General features: G+C 63.9%; 1 protein-coding gene across 14 annotated transcripts in view; it reads left to right on the forward strand.

The window, feature by feature from the left end:
• The window catches only part of RXRA (retinoid X receptor alpha), a 93,263-nt gene that overhangs the window by 61,583 nt on the left and 16,164 nt on the right, over positions 1-15,516 (forward strand). For 13 of the 14 annotated variants that reach the window (XM_059891119.1, XM_024998426.2, XM_059891122.1 and 10 more), the window contains 3 exons: positions 3,760-4,025; positions 10,499-10,649; positions 11,094-11,273. In XM_059891119.1, the coding sequence (XP_059747102.1) occupies positions 3,816-4,025; positions 10,499-10,649; positions 11,094-11,273 (541 nt within the window). In that variant the 5' untranslated portion in view covers positions 3,760-3,815. Of the gene's footprint in view, positions 1-3,345; positions 3,368-3,759; positions 4,026-10,498; positions 10,650-11,093; positions 11,274-15,516 lie in introns of those variants that run through there. The other variant, XM_059891117.1, reaches the window with a different exon arrangement.

The following is a 15,516-nucleotide window of genomic DNA, read 5'->3' on the forward strand; positions in this document are numbered from 1 at the left end:
GGGGAACCAGGCCCTCCCTTCACATCTGGAGGGTGGGCTGTACCCAGGACCGCTGCCCCCCCGTCTCCTCTTTCTCCCAGTGCCCCCCTTCCTGGTGCCAGGCTCTCCCGCCCAGTTTTCCAGCGCCTGGCTCCCCCTCCTCGCGGTTCTCATACTTGGGGTGCCGCCTGGCAGCTGGCAGCCAAACAGGCCACTTCCCTCCTTCCTTCCGGCCAGAGCTTTCTCCTGCCTCTCCCGCCCCTTCCTGCCAGGGAGCAGCAAACAAACAAGCAGGCCAGCAGTCAGGCCCCGCAGGCCCAGCTCACACCCGCGAGTGTCTGCAGCTGTGGGAGTGGGGAGCTCTGCGGCCCTGCCCCGCGGGCATGGCCAGCCAGCAGCAGGGGACCCCCCGACCCTGCCATCTGCACTCCACCCCTTACAGGCAGCCGCCTCCGAGAAGCCCCTTTGTCTTCTCCTCCAATCTGAAACTCTCCAGTGCCCCAGGCTGGCCAAGTGGAGGTGGGGAAACTGCAGGAACCCTAGGGTGACGTCTCCCTCTTGGCTTCAGACCCCAGTCTCGTTTCCAGAGGAGAACAGTGGGCGGCTCCCCTCAGGAGGCCAGGCCCTCGGGCTTCTGGATGCGGAGGTCGGAACGCTCACGTGATCTGTGGCCCCAGCGGTAGCTGCTGTGCTCTCTGGGGACGATGCCTGCAAAATGGATGTTGTAATGTCCATCTTGCTCCCCCTGCCCCTGTCCCCTGGAGGTTAGAAAGGTGCTTCTCGGGACTCAGTGACGGGGAGGGGCCTGTGCTAGCCTGCACCTTGCAGCGTGGGCTGAGGCAGGGTTCCTCACGCAGGGAGGGGGCGGCGAGGGCCGGTGAAGTGGGCATCCCAGGGGCCGTGGGGAAAGAGCAGTGACCGTGGGCCTGGGGGCAGTTGCGGGTTTGGGTGAGTGTGCCTGCTGCGCATTTCCTTGTCCATCACAGGTGGGTGGACAAGGTCACGGGCCTTCACTGAGGTCAAGGGTGTGCAGCCAGACCTCGTGTCTGCTTCCCTTCCTGCATCCTGCCTGCTCTCGCCAACCCCTGGGGAAGATCTCTGGACACACAGGTTACAGGCATCCTCTTGTGGGTCATGTGTGAAAGTCGCTCCATCGTGTCCAACTCTTTGTGACCCCATGGACTGTACAGTCCATGGAATTCTCCAGGCCAGGATACTGGAGTGGGTAGTGAAGTCGTTCAGTCGTGTCTGACTCTTTGTGACCCCATGGACTGTAGCCTACCAGGCTCTTCTGTCCATGGGATTTTCCTGGCAATAGTACTGGAGTGGATTGCCATTTCCTTCTCCAGGGGAATCTTCCCAACCCAGGGATCAAACCCAGGTCTCCCTCATTGTAGACAGACGCTTTACCGCCTGAGCCACCAGGGAAGTCCTGCTGGAGTGGGTAGCCTATCCCTTATCCAGGGGATCTTCCTGACTCGGAAATTGAACCCAGGTCTCCTGCATTGTGGGCAGATTCTTTACCAGCTGAGCCACAAGGGAAGCCCAGGAATACTGGAGTAGGGTAACCTTTCCCTTCTCCAGAGGATCTTCCCGATCCAGGAATGGAAGCAGGATCTCCCGCATTGCAGGTGGATTCTTTACCAGCTGAGGTGTCAGAGAAGCCCCCTGATGTGGGTGCTATGCTATGCTAAGTCACTTCAGTCGTGTCCGACTCTGTGTGACCCCATAGATGGCAGCCCACCTGGCTCCCCTGTCCCTGGGATTCTCCAAGCAAGAACACTGGAGTGGGCTGCCATTTCCTTCTCCAATGCATGAAAGTGAAAAGTGAAATTGAAGTCGCTCAGTCATGTCCAACTCTTAGCGACCCCATGGACTGCAGCCTAACAGGCTCCTCTGTCCATGGGATTTTCCAAGCAAGAGTACTGGAGTGGGATGCCATTGCCTTCTCCCCTGATGTGGGTGCCGGAAGCCTAATGGCTCATAGGGCTGGATTGCAGTTCCCATCTATGCCAGTAGGTGCCGCCATCTGGACCTAGACTCCATAAGCTCTTACCTTCAGTGAAACGGTTTATGCTCCTTTCTGTGAATGGCGAGGGTTTTCGATGAGGCTGTCTTGCTGGTGCAGTGGCAGATGGGCCCTACTCCTTGGCGTGGAATTCAAGGCCCCCTTGTCATGCCCCTCCTCCCTCAGAGGGCAAGTGAGGGACGGGGTGCCCAGCAAGCTGGGGGCTGCAGGAAGGAAATGGGTAATAGCTCCCAGAGAAGGGGGTCCTCAGGGTTGGCAGAGCCTCCTGTGTGCCTGGGGGGGGGACCACCCCACTCTGTGGGCTGCCCAGCACCTCCATGGACAAGTTCAGAAGGCCCTGGGTGAGAGCTCGGCTCTGGCCAAAGTCGGGCCTGCCTGGCCGTGCCTGGAGGTGGAAGTGTCCTGCAGTGTGTCCCCAGGACTGTTGGTACTGGTGACCGATGTGGGGGGGAGGACTTGGGGGTGATGCCCAGACAAGGCTTCTTCCTGTTCTGAGCCTGGCGCTCTGAGCACAGCTGCTGTCAGGTTCGGGCACGCAAAATCCTCCTGGGGTTGTTGGGTGGTCAGGCAGAGTGTCTCCCCAACCTGGGGGTGTCTGGAGAGGGTCACTGCATTGCACCCCTGGCCTGCTCGACTTGTCAGAAGCTTGTGTGATCACCGCAGGCCTGGCTGGAAGACCCAGAGACCGTTTTTCAGATGGGAAGGCTGAGGCCCCGGGCGGGGTGGGGGGTGGGGTCCTGGTATGCTCAGGGCACCCTGCCAGACAGAGGCAGGGTTTGCTGTGGCCTGCAGCTCTGGCTCCAGCGGCCGTGTTTGGGCCTCTTTGAGTTCCCGTGGTCTGCTCAGGCCCTCGGGCGGCAGTTTCACCCCAGAGAGCCTTCCTCCTGTAGAAGCTTCTCGCTGAGCCCTCGGGGTGGGGAAGGGAGGCCCAATTAGTGCTTGACGGGACTTGGAAAACCCTGGGATGAAAGACCGATGTGTGGGAGGTCCGGGCCTCTCACCGCAGCCTCTGTAGGCTGCCTGTCTCCAGGCCTGGCGCACGCCCGGGCCCCTCCACCAGGCCCACTAGGAAGCTCCCCGCCCCCGGGCCACAGGCCACCAGGCCCCGGGCACACAGGACGTGTACCTCTCCAGGGCCCCGTGTGTTAGAGGGCCTGTGGGCGTGGTGTCTCGGCCACCGCTGCTTGGGCCCCTGAGCAGGCCTGTGCGGTGTGCGGGGCCCACCGTGCGTGCGTGGTTGGAAGGACGCGGGGCCTCAGTTCCCCGTCTGTAAAATGGGGTCAGGGGACCTGCCGTTTACCTCGCAACTTCACTCGCTCATCCACACTGAGCAGAGGACACGGACTGTTCTGCTGCACGGTGGGTGTGGTGGAAACGTCAGATTTCACCTTGACCCCCTGAGTAGATGGGCAGAGAGGCTGGCAACTCGGGGCCACCACGCATTCCAGGTGGATGGGCTTGGGGTGCTGCGGGTTCGAGGGGCAGCCATCTGGCCTCCCTGCCCGGGTAGGCTGTCAGCCTGCCCTTCCTACGTCTGCCTCGGGCCCAGCCTGAACCTCAGAGTTGGGCCAGGTGGGGCTGGTGCCCAGAGGGGAGCTCCGGGTGTGCCTGGCCGGGCCTCCCTGGCCAGCGGGGCCCTGTCCAGGGCAGTCCCTTGCCATTCACGACCTGGCGTGGTCGCTGTGGCCCAGGGGGTAGTGGGTCGCCGGTGTGGGCTCCTGACCAGCCTCCTGTGGCTTCTTGTCTTGCAGACTTCTCCACGCAGGTGAACTCCTCCTCCCTCAGCTCCCCCACGGCGCGCAGCTCCATGGCCGCCCCCTCGCTGCACCCCTCCCTGGGGCCCAGCATCGGCTCCTCGCTCGGCTCTCCGGGACAGCTGCACTCACCCATCAGCACCCTCAGCTCGCCCATCAACGGCATGGGCCCGCCCTTCTCGGTCATCAGTTCCCCCATGGGCCCGCACTCTATGTCGGTGCCCACCACACCCACCCTGGGCTTTGGCACCGGCAGCCCCCAGGTAAGTGCGGGGAGGAGCCTGGGCCAGGGGCAGGGCCTGGACTAAGGGGCGGGGCCAGTGCCAGGGGGCGGGGCCTGACTTTACCTGCACCTTCTATGTTGGCTCAGATAGTAAAACGTCTGTCTACAATGCAGGAGACCTGGGTTCGATCCCTGGGTCGGGAAGATTCCCTGGAGAAGGAAATGGCAACCCACTCCAGTACTCTTGCCTAGAAAATCCCATGGATGGAGGAGCCTAGTGCAGGCTGCTGTCCGTGGGGTCGCAAAGAGTCAGACACTACTGAGCGACTTCACTTTCGCTTTCACTTTCTATGGCCCCTGGGAAGCAGGTGCCATCACTTAAACCTTCTGTCTCTGGAAGCAGTCTCAGAGATGACCTCCTGGGCTTGGTGGTCTCCATGGTCGAGTTTGCTCAGATGCTTCTCGGAACAGTCTGTCTTTTGGGGTTGTGTCCAGATCAGGAGGCAGCTGGCGCCTGGCAGAGCCAGCTCTTGTCTGGGGGACCCCTGAGGCCTGGTCCACCACCCACCCCCACCAACCCGCCCAGTGTGGGTGCTTCTTGTCTGAACACCGACAGAGCTGCCCGGGGTGCCCAGGGCCCCAACTGCTCATCTTGTCTCCTGGCTCTGATGGTCTCCTGGTGGGATTTTTTGCTGAATGCCTGGGAGTTCTGCTTGAATCCCAAGGGTTCTCCTTGTTTCTGGGGCTCAAACTGTCCTTCCTGACAGAGCTGAGTTCCCCTTTGCTGCATGTCATTCATGTCTGGGATCAGCTGTCATCTTTGTGGAGGAAGGTCCCAGTAGAGAAAGGCCAACCCCACAGGGGGAGGCCCCCCATAAAGGAAGGCACCCCCACCCCAGTAGAGGAGGCCCCCATAGAGGGAGGATCCCCATAGAGAGAGGCCTCCCATAGAGAAAGCACTGCCCCCATAGAGGGAGGTCCCTGTAGAGGAGGGCCCACCAGTAGAGGAAGGCACCCCCACCCCAGTAGAGGAGGCCCCCATAGAGGAAAGCCCCTCCCATAGAGGAGGCCCCAGTAGAGGAGGCCCCCATAGAGGAGGCCCCCGTAGAGGAAGGCCTGTCCATCAAGGAGGCCCCAGTAGAGGAGGGCCCTATGACAGGAGCTCTGGGAGCTGTCTCCCTGAGGGGGGCAGGACAGCCGTCTCAAGAGGGACTCCAGCACAGGCCCCCCTGCCCAGAGACGTGTGGCTAACGGTGTCAGCGTGTCCCGCGGGCTCCCTGCTGCCCGGGAGCAGCTGCCTCCAGGACTCTCCACTCCTGGGATGCCTTGAGGTCTGGAGCCTGCCCCCTGCCTGTCAGCTAGGCCTGTCCGGAGCTGGTCTCGGTGGAGCCCCCCTCTGGCTCTCCAGGCCCCTCATCAGCCCCTTTGTTCCTGGGGAGCCCATGCTCCCTTGTGTCCGGGCCTTCCAGAAGCAGACAGAAGGCTGGAGGGTTGGTGCGAGGGGTCTCAGCTGCCTTCCTGGGCCTGACCGTGTTCTTTGTAGCGTAGCCACCACACCCCGATCCTCGCTGGCTGCAGAGTGCCTGCTGCTCAGCGAGAGGCAGACGAGGCCCGACCTGCACCTGTCCCCTGGGAACTGGGCCAGAGGCAGCACCTGCTGGCTCTCAGGCCTGCGAAGCTCCTTGCTGCCCTCTGGCCTGGTACCTGCCCTGCACGCCTCCAGGGCTCATGTGCGGAGGAGCCTGGGTGCGAGTCTGGAGTGGGGGCTCTGCGGGGTAGGGCCCGAGGGTGTCAGTGATGCCCCCAAGCTTTGGGGTTAGCCTTTCTGGGGGGGCGGTGCTGGGGGGTGCAGTGGTGCCCCCAGGCCTTGGGGTTAGCCTGTCTGGGGGGGCGGTGCTGGGGGTGGGGGTTCGGGGCCTCGTCTGTCCCAGTCTGTTGCCGCCGGCACGCGATGGGTGCTTGTTGAGTGCAGGTGCTTGTGAGCGAGGAGCCGCAGGTCCCGAGCCTGATGCCGGGGCTCAGGGAGTGGAGGGGGTGGGTGTGTCCCCGGACGTTCGCTGCGACCCACCGCTCAGCTGTCCGCCTGTCCTTCTGTAGGTCAGTCGGGCCGCAGGGGGCTTAGCCGCGGTCCGAGCCCTGGGATCAGCCTCTGGCCACCATTCCTGGGAAGGCCTTAGTCCCCACCACCCTGCCCCCCATAACTCCTTCCCTGGGAGCCGAGTTCAGCTTCTAAGCTTCAGCAGTTTGTCTTAAAAACTTGGGGTTCCCCATATTCATGGAAGTGTGGGTGGAGTTCGGGGGGGCATCCCCCCACCTCCGACTCAAAACCACAACCGCGGAGTCATGGGGCCGGAACCAGTGAGGCAGTCTGACTCCTGCTGCTGGCGGGGATGGCCCCCGACTCGACCGCGCCCTGCAGGGAAGTGGATGCGGGCGGTGCTGGGGGCTCTGGGCAGAAATGGGCCGGGCCGCAGGCACCGTGGGCTGAGCTGCCCCTCCTCTCCCCTGGTTCAGGGGCTCCATCAGCCCAGGGGGCGTTCCCCACCTCGGCCCAGAGCTCGCCTGCAGTGCTAGGCACGTGTGGGCACCTTGGCGCCCTGGCCTCACCACCCTGATCAGCCTCCCTGGGCAGGACCCGCATGGGCCCTGCCTGTCCTTGCTGTGGGCACCACGGCCATGAAGCTGCGTCCACCAGGCCATGTGTAGGGGTTTGCCCCCAGCCTTGATGGGCAGGCAGAGGCCGGTGGGGTCCAGGGGCCTCCCACCCCATGCTGACGGGGGTGATCGGCTTCACCTGCGAGGGCTGGAAAGGAAGGGTGTGGTGGGCGTGGACGAGGGGCGGCGAGAGACAGGAGATCACTGAAGGCTCCGCGGGAACTGAGGTGAATGCCAAGGATGTGAAAGGGGAAATGGGATGGGCCCCCACCCTGGGCACACCACGGAGCCGCCACTGATGCTGACCATACCTGAGGGCTCCGTCCCTGGTGCTAAGGCCCGCCTCAGGTTATGGAGGGCGGACACCGGTCCCGAGGGCCTGCCTGTGGTGGCCTGGGGGACAGGACAGGTGGCCCCTACTCACCCAGCATGGTTTGGACAGCCACAGAGGAAGTGCCCGAGTTCCTTTCCGGGGTGCTGCCCAGCGGATCCAGCTGTTCAGTGTTGCAGCCGGGCTCCCACAGCCCGCGGGAGGCCTCGGGCCCAGCCTCTGGCCCACACAGTGTCCTCAGGGCCCCTAGGGCCCTCCCTTGGCCTCTGCTGCTGACTGGCCACCCCGGCCACCCCAGTCTCCTGCCCTTTTCCCAGCAGTCCTTTGGTGTGCCCTTCTCCAAGCATGTGCTTGGCGGCCCCCTCTGGCTGGGAGCTGCCTTCCGTCCTCTGCGGCCCAGCCGGCCTGGGGCTGGCCCCCGGAGGCCCCAGTAGTCCTGCAGAGGCTGCTTGCTGTGCCCTGAGCTGGGTTCAGGAGCTCTGCTGTCAGCGCGGCCCCCAGATTGCTCTGTCATCCCAACGGCGACTTTCGGACGGAGACACTCCTGTTTATCCGGTTTTTACACAAGAAGCCTCAGGCCCAGGGCGGTTAGATAATTCCCCCAAAGTCATTCAGGGAACGGAGGAGGCAGAACCCTCATGGTCAGCTGTGGCCGAACCCCCACCTCCTGGCGAGCCCCACGGGCTGGGCAGGGGGTGTTCTCCGTGGCCTTGGGTGCCTGGCCGGGTGCTCGGTGGATGGTCTCGCGGCTCTGGGCTGGCCTGGGGCCCTGGACACCCTTTCTGCAGCATGCAGGGAGTCCCTCAGACTCCCAGAGGCCCGAGCTCACACCTGCGTCACCCCTTAAAGCCGTGTGCCCCTGGCTGGCCGCTGCATCCACTCTGGAGGTGGGTGGGCGGCTCTCCCCGCTCACTCAGGGCTTCCCATGGGGTGCAGCCCGATGGCACTCGGCAAATAGCCGAGGCCCCCGCTGAGTTGACCGTCTTCTGGGAGATGCTCCTGAAGCCTGCAGACTGTGCTGGGGGGTGGGGGGTATTCTTGGAGGCAGTGGGGTTCTCTGGACACCCCTCACCCCTCCCCTTGGGTCCTGACAGCCCCACATGGCCGGAGCTGGCCTCCCGGCCTCCCTGCAGCCCCCTGAGTCCCATGGGCTTCAGCGTCCTCAAGGAACCAGGTGGCCACCTGGGCAGGCGAGCCCAGACGTCCAGGGCTGGAAGAGCCCCTGCAGGTGCTCAGCGAGTGCTCTGTGCACGCTGAGCACCAGCTCCTCCTGTCCTGGGAGGAGGGGGATGGGAATCGGGGCCCACAGGGAGGGAAGGGGGTGAGGCTCCCATGTGCAGGAGGAGCCCAGCCCGGGGAGACCCGGGGGCAGCGCGGCGGCTGCGGTCCGTCCAGAAGAGCTGCAGGACCTGACTTCCGCCTTGGTCAGGGCTTTGCAGAAGTGAGGGTGCTGGGGGGCTGCCGGCTGGCGCCCTGGCGCCTGTGGGGTGCGGCTGGCTTGCAGGGTGTGGTGGGAAGCACCCCTGGGCCCTGGGCGCTGAGGGGAGAGCTGGGGTGGGCGCAGCGGAACCAAAACTGCTGTGTCACTGCCGCGGCAGCTGTTGCCACGGTGACCGGTGAGTTTCCCACGCTTCCTCCTGGCGCAGCGTCAGGATGGCGGGAGGGGCGGAGGGGGTGTGTGTGTGGGTGAGGATGTGTGTGTGTGTGTGTGTGTGTGTGTAAGGATTGTGTGTGTGTGTGTGCGTGATGGCGGGAGGGGCGGAGGGTGTGTGTGTGTGTGAGGTGTGTGAGGATATGTGTGTGTGTGAGGATTGTGTGTGTGTGTGTGATGGAGGATGTGTGTGTGTGAGAGGTGTGTTTGTGAGGATATGTGTGTGTGTGTGTGTGTGAGGATTGTGTGTGTGTGTGTGTGAGGATTGTGTGTGTGTGTGTGAGGATTGTGTGTGTGTGTGTGTGAGAGGTGTGTGTGTGAGGATATGTGTGTGTGTGAGGATATGTGTGTATGTGTGAGGATATGTGTGTGTGTGTGAGGATTGTGTGTGTGTGTGTGTGATGGAGGATGTGTGTGTGTGAGAGGTGTGTGTGTGAGGATATGTGTGTGTGTGTGAGGATTGTGTGTGTGTGTGTGTGTGATGGAGGATGTGTGTGTGTGAGAGGTGTGTGTGTGATGTGTGTGTTTGTGTGAGGTGTGTGTGAGGGTTGTGTGTGTGTGTGTGTGTGTGATGGCGGAGGATGTGTGTGTGAGGTGTGTGTGTGAGGATATGTGTATGTGTGAGGATTGTGTGTGTGTGTGATGGAGGATGTGTGTGTGTGAGAGGTGTGTGTGAAAGGTGTGTGTGTGAGGTGTGTGTGAGGTGTGTGTGTGTGAGGATTGTGTGTGTGTGTGTGTGTGATGGCAGAGAATGTGTGTGTGAGGTGTGTGTGTGAGGATACGTGTATGTGTGAGGATTGTGTGTGTGTGTGTGTGTGTGATGGAGGATGTGTGTGTGAGGTGTGTGTGAAAGGTGTGTGTGTGAGGTATGTGTGAGGTGTGTGTGTGAGGATTGTGTGTGTGTGTGTGTGTGATGGCGGAGGATGTATGTGTGAGGTGTGTGTGTGAGGATTGTGTGTGTGTGTGTGTGTGATGGAGGATGTGTGTGTGTGAGAGGTGTGTGTGTGAGGTGTGTGTGTGTGAGATGGCAGAGGATGTGTTTGCGAGGATTGTGTGTGTGATGGTGGAGGTTGTGTATGTGTGTGTGAGGTGAGTGTGTGAGGATTGTGTGTGTGTGTGAGATGGCGGAGGATGTGTGTGAGGATGTGTGATGGCGGAGGATGTGTGTGTGTGTAGGGGTGCTGTTTCCTCCCTCTCTACTCGGGTTGCAGGATCTGAGACCGCCACCATGCCGTGTGTGTGTGTGTGTGTGTGTGTCCGTGTGTGTGTGTTTGAGGATTGTGTGTGTGTGTGTGAGAATGTGTGTGTGTATGTTAGAATGTGTGTGTGTGTGTGTGTGAGGTTTGTGTGTGTCTGTGTGTGTATTTGGTGTGTCTGTGTGTGTGTGAGGGTGTGTGTCTGTGTGTGTGTGTAGGGGTCCTGTCTCCTCCCTCTCCCCTCCCTCCTCTCTGGGGTCAGGCTTCGGTGCCCATCCATGGGTTGGGGTCCCTAAAGCGCCCGCCACAACAGCGGGTCCCAGAGCTCTGGCTGACCGCTGGGGGCAGCACCCGGGGGTGGCAGGCAGTTCTCACTTTGGCCGACGAGGGGCAGGGGTGGGAGCCGGGTCCTCCGAGCCTGGGGTTCCTTCGAGCCTGGGGTTCCTTGGGAGCTGGGGCTCTGGGGGCAGGACGGCCTCCTCCAGCCTGGCCAGGCCGACGGGGTGGACATCCTGCCGGGCTCCGTGGGGCTGGGCCTGCCGGGCCACAGGGCTGGGGGTGGGCGAGGCCCCCTCCGAGCCCCGGTTTCTCTCTCCGTGGAGGGGGGCGTGGCAGCGCCTTCTTTGCCCCGCGGATGCCCCGCAGCGCCTGCCAGGGCCGACCCCGCTTTCCCTCCGCAGCTCAGCTCGCCCATGAACCCCGTGAGCAGCAGCGAGGACATCAAGCCCCCACTGGGCCTCAATGGTGTCCTCAAAGTGCCGGCCCACCCCTCAGGGAACATGGCGTCCTTCACCAAGCACATCTGTGCCATCTGCGGGGACCGCTCCTCAGGTGGGCCTCCGAGGGCGGGGCGGAGCGGGGCTGCCGGACCCCCCGGAGGGGCGGGGCTGCAGGACCACCCCGGGCGGGGCGGGGCTGCAGGACCCGTGCTGGTGCTGGGGTGGGGGGTGGCAGGAGCCCGGCCTTGCCAGCGAGGGGCCACCGGAGCTCCCAGCCGCTCACCCTGGACATCTTAGCTCTTCCAAGTCCAGGAGATGGTGGCCGGGGAGCGGGGCGGGTGGCTCCAGTGGAGACGCCGGCCAGGGAGCCGCTGTGCTGTGCCCGGGGCCAAGGGCCCCTCGCACGCCTCCCCCCCGAACCCAGCAGCCCCGCTGGCAGGCCGGCTGAGCCCTTCGGGGCGCCGGCCCGGACCTGGAGAGGGCGAGGGCCCTGTGTCCAAGTCCGCGCGCCCCTCATCCAGGCCGCGCATGGCGCTCACGGCCGCCCCGCCCGCAGGCAAGCACTACGGGGTGTACAGCTGCGAGGGCTGCAAGGGCTTCTTCAAGCGGACGGTGCGCAAGGACCTGACCTACACCTGCCGGGACAACAAGGACTGCCTGATTGACAAGCGGCAGCGCAACCGCTGCCAGTACTGCCGCTACCAGAAGTGCCTGGCCATGGGCATGAAGCGCGAAGGTAGGCGTGCGGGTGCGAGGCCCTCCCTGCTCACAGCTCCTTTGCATACTTCTGATGCCGGGGCTCTCACTCCCTCTAGAGGCCTCCACTGCTGCTGCGTTGGCACACATCCCTGGGGGCTGGGGTCTCTCACTCACTGACTTGTCTGAGCACCAGCTTCGCGCCAGGCTCTGGGGTTACAGGAGGGACACCTTTGATCCTGCCTGCTGGCAGCTCCCAGCCCCACTGGCGACAGGCATCCATCAGAACCTCTCCAAGGTCCTGGTGGGCCCTGCTGATCATGTGGGCTCTCGGGGGGCTGTGGTGGGAGGTGGGGGCTCCACCTGGAACAAACCCCAGGGAGTGTACAGGCCAGTCCTGGGGCCTGCTTGTTGCTGCTCAGTAGGACGGTCCAGGAGACCTGGGGCTGGAGGGGCACGGGTAAGGAGCTCTGGAGACCATCAGGACAACGGAAGCATTCTGGGCGCTGGGTTGTCCTGGGCTCTGCTTCCTCCCGCAGATGGGGCGGGGGTGCCTTGCGACCCAGATCCTCACAGTAGAGAGACTTGGGCTGCAGGCCTCTCGGCCTTGGGACTGGGTCCGGTTTTCGTTGACAGCAGGTGTGTGTCGGGCGGTGGGGCAGGGAACATGGAAGGCTGCTCCCAGGGGGTCACTGAAACTGTCCCGCTGTCCCGCTGGCCAGGGCCTGGGCCTGGGGCAGGCTCCTCACAGCCCCTTGCTATCTGTGGGCCTTGGTTTCCCTGGCCCAGGCTTGGGGCCTTCTGGCTGGGAGGGTCTGTCTCTGGGCTGAGGGTCTGCGTGTCCCTCCCGCACTGTTTCTGCTCCACGGTCCCCACAGGCTGGTGTGTGTGCACCTTCCCCCACACCGTCCCATGGGGGAGCCGGGCGGCTGTCTCGTCACTGGGGACTGCCCTCTTGTGGAGTCTGCAATCTCCATCTCCTTCGTTTATCTCCTGGGCCCCAGGCCTTCTTGCTGACAACCCGAGACCTCAGCTGGGCCAGTGGTCCTGCAGGATCTGTGCCTTGAGGCTGAGAGGCAGTGATGGGCTGGGAGTCTCGGCGCTGGCGAGGGGCAGTGTGCCCATGGACCCTGTAGAGCGGCGCCTCCTGGGCTCCAGCGTGAGCTGGGGGGCCGGCCTGGGCCTTGGTCTGCCCACCCAGCCTTCTTGATGAGGGCGCATGTTCCATAGAGACATTGGCCCCCCCTTCTGTGTGCGGGTGGAGAGGCTGAGGCCCAGAGGGTCTGGGGCTCGGCCATGGTCACATGTTGGGCTGGAACCGGGCCCTGGCTTCCAGTGCTGACCTTCTTCCTCAAGGCCAGCAGGAGGCCAGAGGAAGCGTGTGCCTGGTGTGGGGAGGCCTGTGTCCGGCCCCAGTTCCTCTGGCTGCCCCATGTAGTCAGGGTGGGCTTCCTGGAGGTGGTGAGTGCAGTGTTTTTCCTGAAGGATGGAAACTTGGGCAGGGGGCAAGCACGTGGTGGGCAGATCCCTCTGCACTTTGGTTTGGGTCAGCGAGCCGTGGTCATCTGTCCATTGAAAGTAACCATCACACAGCCAGGAAGGGCCCCCTGGGAGTGGTCAGTGTGACCTTCAGGGAAGCCTGGGGCCTGTGGGAACCCAGAGGAGGCCCCGGCCCTGCTGTGGGCATTGGGCAGCACTTGGTGGACAGGTGTCCAGCTGACCCCTGAAGCGTGGAGGGGTGTTCAGCAGACCACGTGTCTGGATGGCGGGGACAGCATGTGCAGAGGCTGAGACCTGGGGGCCCCACAGAGTGACCGAACATAGGTTCCCAGGGCTGTCCAGTCCAGTAAACACTGACCCTCTCCTAAGGCCCTCTCAAGCTGTCCACTTGTGGGCCTGGGGGACACCCCAGTGAACTGTCGCCCCAAGGTCTGGGGAGAGTGGAGACAGCGTCTCCTGTCCCAGTGGAGCTGCAGTCTCGGGTCTGGGGGGTCAGCGGCTCTGACCCCCCTGTGCTTGCCCACTAGTGGCTGTTAGGGGCGCCTGCTGTGCCCGGAGCCTCTTTGGGGTCCCTGCTGGTCACATACACTCACCCACCCATGGTGCCATGACTGTCCACACACCCCCCCCCCCCCAGGGAGGGAGGAGGCCTCGGGGGTAGGGAGCGGGCCTGGTGGCCAGGGAGCGGGGCTCGGGGCAGGGAAGAGGCCTTGGGGGCCGAGCCTGCAGGGCCGTATGCCCGCGCTCTCCATCTGATGCATGAGTCTGGAGCGTTAGGCGCCGTCCTGAGGCACCGCGGCCCTTGAGGCCTGATTTATGGGCCGTTAGATAAATACCTGATTCCATCAGGACCCACCTCCCCTTGCTTCCTGCTGGATTTATAAGTCACGAGCAGGCAGTAAAAACCTTCCTACATGGCCCCCTCGTGCTCCCAGCACAACGTTAAACTCTTTGCTGGCCCGAGAGCCGCGGGGCGGTGGGAGGCGGCTCCGTCTGCCCGCCGGTGCAGCGCTGTCTGGCCCCCTGCGGCTGCAGGGGCAGCCCCACCGCCTTGCCCTCCAGAGGGGTGAGTGGTAGACCCCGCGTGGCCACGGTGCCGGCCCTGCAGAGGGCTCTGTGGGTCAGCAAGGTGCACGCCAGGCTCCTTCCTCTCTGCCCCCACCCTGGGGTGTGAGCCCTGCCAGGAGGGCTCCCCAGCGGGGGCAGGGCTTTGGCAGCATGACTTGGGGCAGTGCAGTGCCCTGCGATGGGGGCCCAGTGTGCCACCATAGCCTTGTCCAGGAGCGTGTAGGCTGTAGGCCCCCAGGGCCAGCCCGAGCCCTCCTAGGTGCTGCCCCGTGGTGGGCAGCCATGCCAGCCGGCCCCGCACGACACGACCCATGTGAGAGGCTTCTGGTTGCTTCTGGTGCAGTGGGGACGCAGGCTCGAGGCTGGCACCTGACTGGCTGACCGCAGGGAGGGCTGGCTAGCAAGTGACGTGGGAGGTGACGGCTGCGTGTCGGGCCCGCGGGGCCGGGGCCCTGGGTGGGAAGTGCCCGCGGGCTAGGCCTCCCCGGCTGGGCCGGGTCCGCTGGGCGTGCGGCCGCCCTCGGGGGCCTATGGGCGCTCCCGTCTGAAGAGGGCACAGGCCAGTGCACGGGGCTTCGTGGCCTGAGAGGGCGACGTGGCCCCCCTCTGGGGTGAGAGCGCCAGGCTGCAGGGGCCGCCCCGCTGTCCCGCCCCCTGCTCGCCCCTCCCTCGGGAAGGCCTCTCCCCGCTTCCTGCCTGTGTCCATCTGCTGGCTCCAAGCGACGGGTGTGGACACGGTCCTGGTGTGTGTGTGCACACGTGCGTGTGCAGGCGGGCCCCCACCCCCCTGTCCCCGGGGCGCGTGGCCTCGCTTCTCCCAGCCTCAGTGTCCTCACCTGTGCATGGGGGTGTTGGCAGGCTCCCCCAAGGGAGGGATGTGGTGGGGGGCATGGGGGGCGGGCGAGCGACTGGTGGCCACAAGATGGGTGCGTGTGTGTGTGCGTCTGTGTGTGCCTGTGCGTCTGTGTGTGAGTGTACGTGAGTCTGTGTGAATGCTGGTGTGCATGTGTGGGTGTGAGTGTGTGCATCTGTGTGTGCACATGTGTGCTGGTGTGCATGTGAGCCTGTGTGCACGTGTGGGTGTGTCTGCGAGTGTGCATGTGAGTCTGTGAGTGCTGGTGTGGGTGCGTGGGTGTAGGCCTGTGTGCATGTGTGTGCGCGTCTGTGTGTGAGCCTGTGTGCACATGTGTGTGTGTGTGCATGTGTGTATGTGTGCGTGTGAGTCTGTGTGAGTGCTGGTGTGCATGTGTGGGTGTGAGCCTGTGTGCATGTGTGATTGTATGCACATAACCGTTCTCGTGTGCAGACTGAGGGGACGGAGGGCCGGGTCCTCTGAGCTGGAGGCACCTAACTTGCCCTGTGGCCTCTGGCAGGGATGCCCCCTCTGCCCTTGAGAAGGGGCAGCCGGGCCAGGGCCGCTGGTGAAATCCCGTCCTTCCTGCCCCTCGGGTCCTGCAAGGGCAGGGGAAGTGCCCAAAGCAAAGGAGGCAGCAGGCCTGAGTTCCCCTACCCGGACGCCCCCTCCCACCTCTCAGCTCCCCAGGGGGCCGGCAGCAAGCACCGTGCCAGAGAGGGGTCCCAGGCCGGAGTCGCTGACTGCGGGGACCCTGGCCGTGTTGGGGTGTTTAGTGCCCCTCCAGGCGCTGGCTTGACTGCTGGGGAGCGCTGGCCCCGGGGTTTTCCTGGGGATCCCAGCAGCGGGCCTGCCAGCTCTG

This window comes from Bos taurus, chromosome 11 (genome assembly GCF_002263795.3).
Source record: "Bos taurus isolate L1 Dominette 01449 registration number 42190680 breed Hereford chromosome 11, ARS-UCD2.0, whole genome shotgun sequence".
Taxonomy (NCBI): Eukaryota; Metazoa; Chordata; class Mammalia; order Artiodactyla; family Bovidae; genus Bos; species Bos taurus.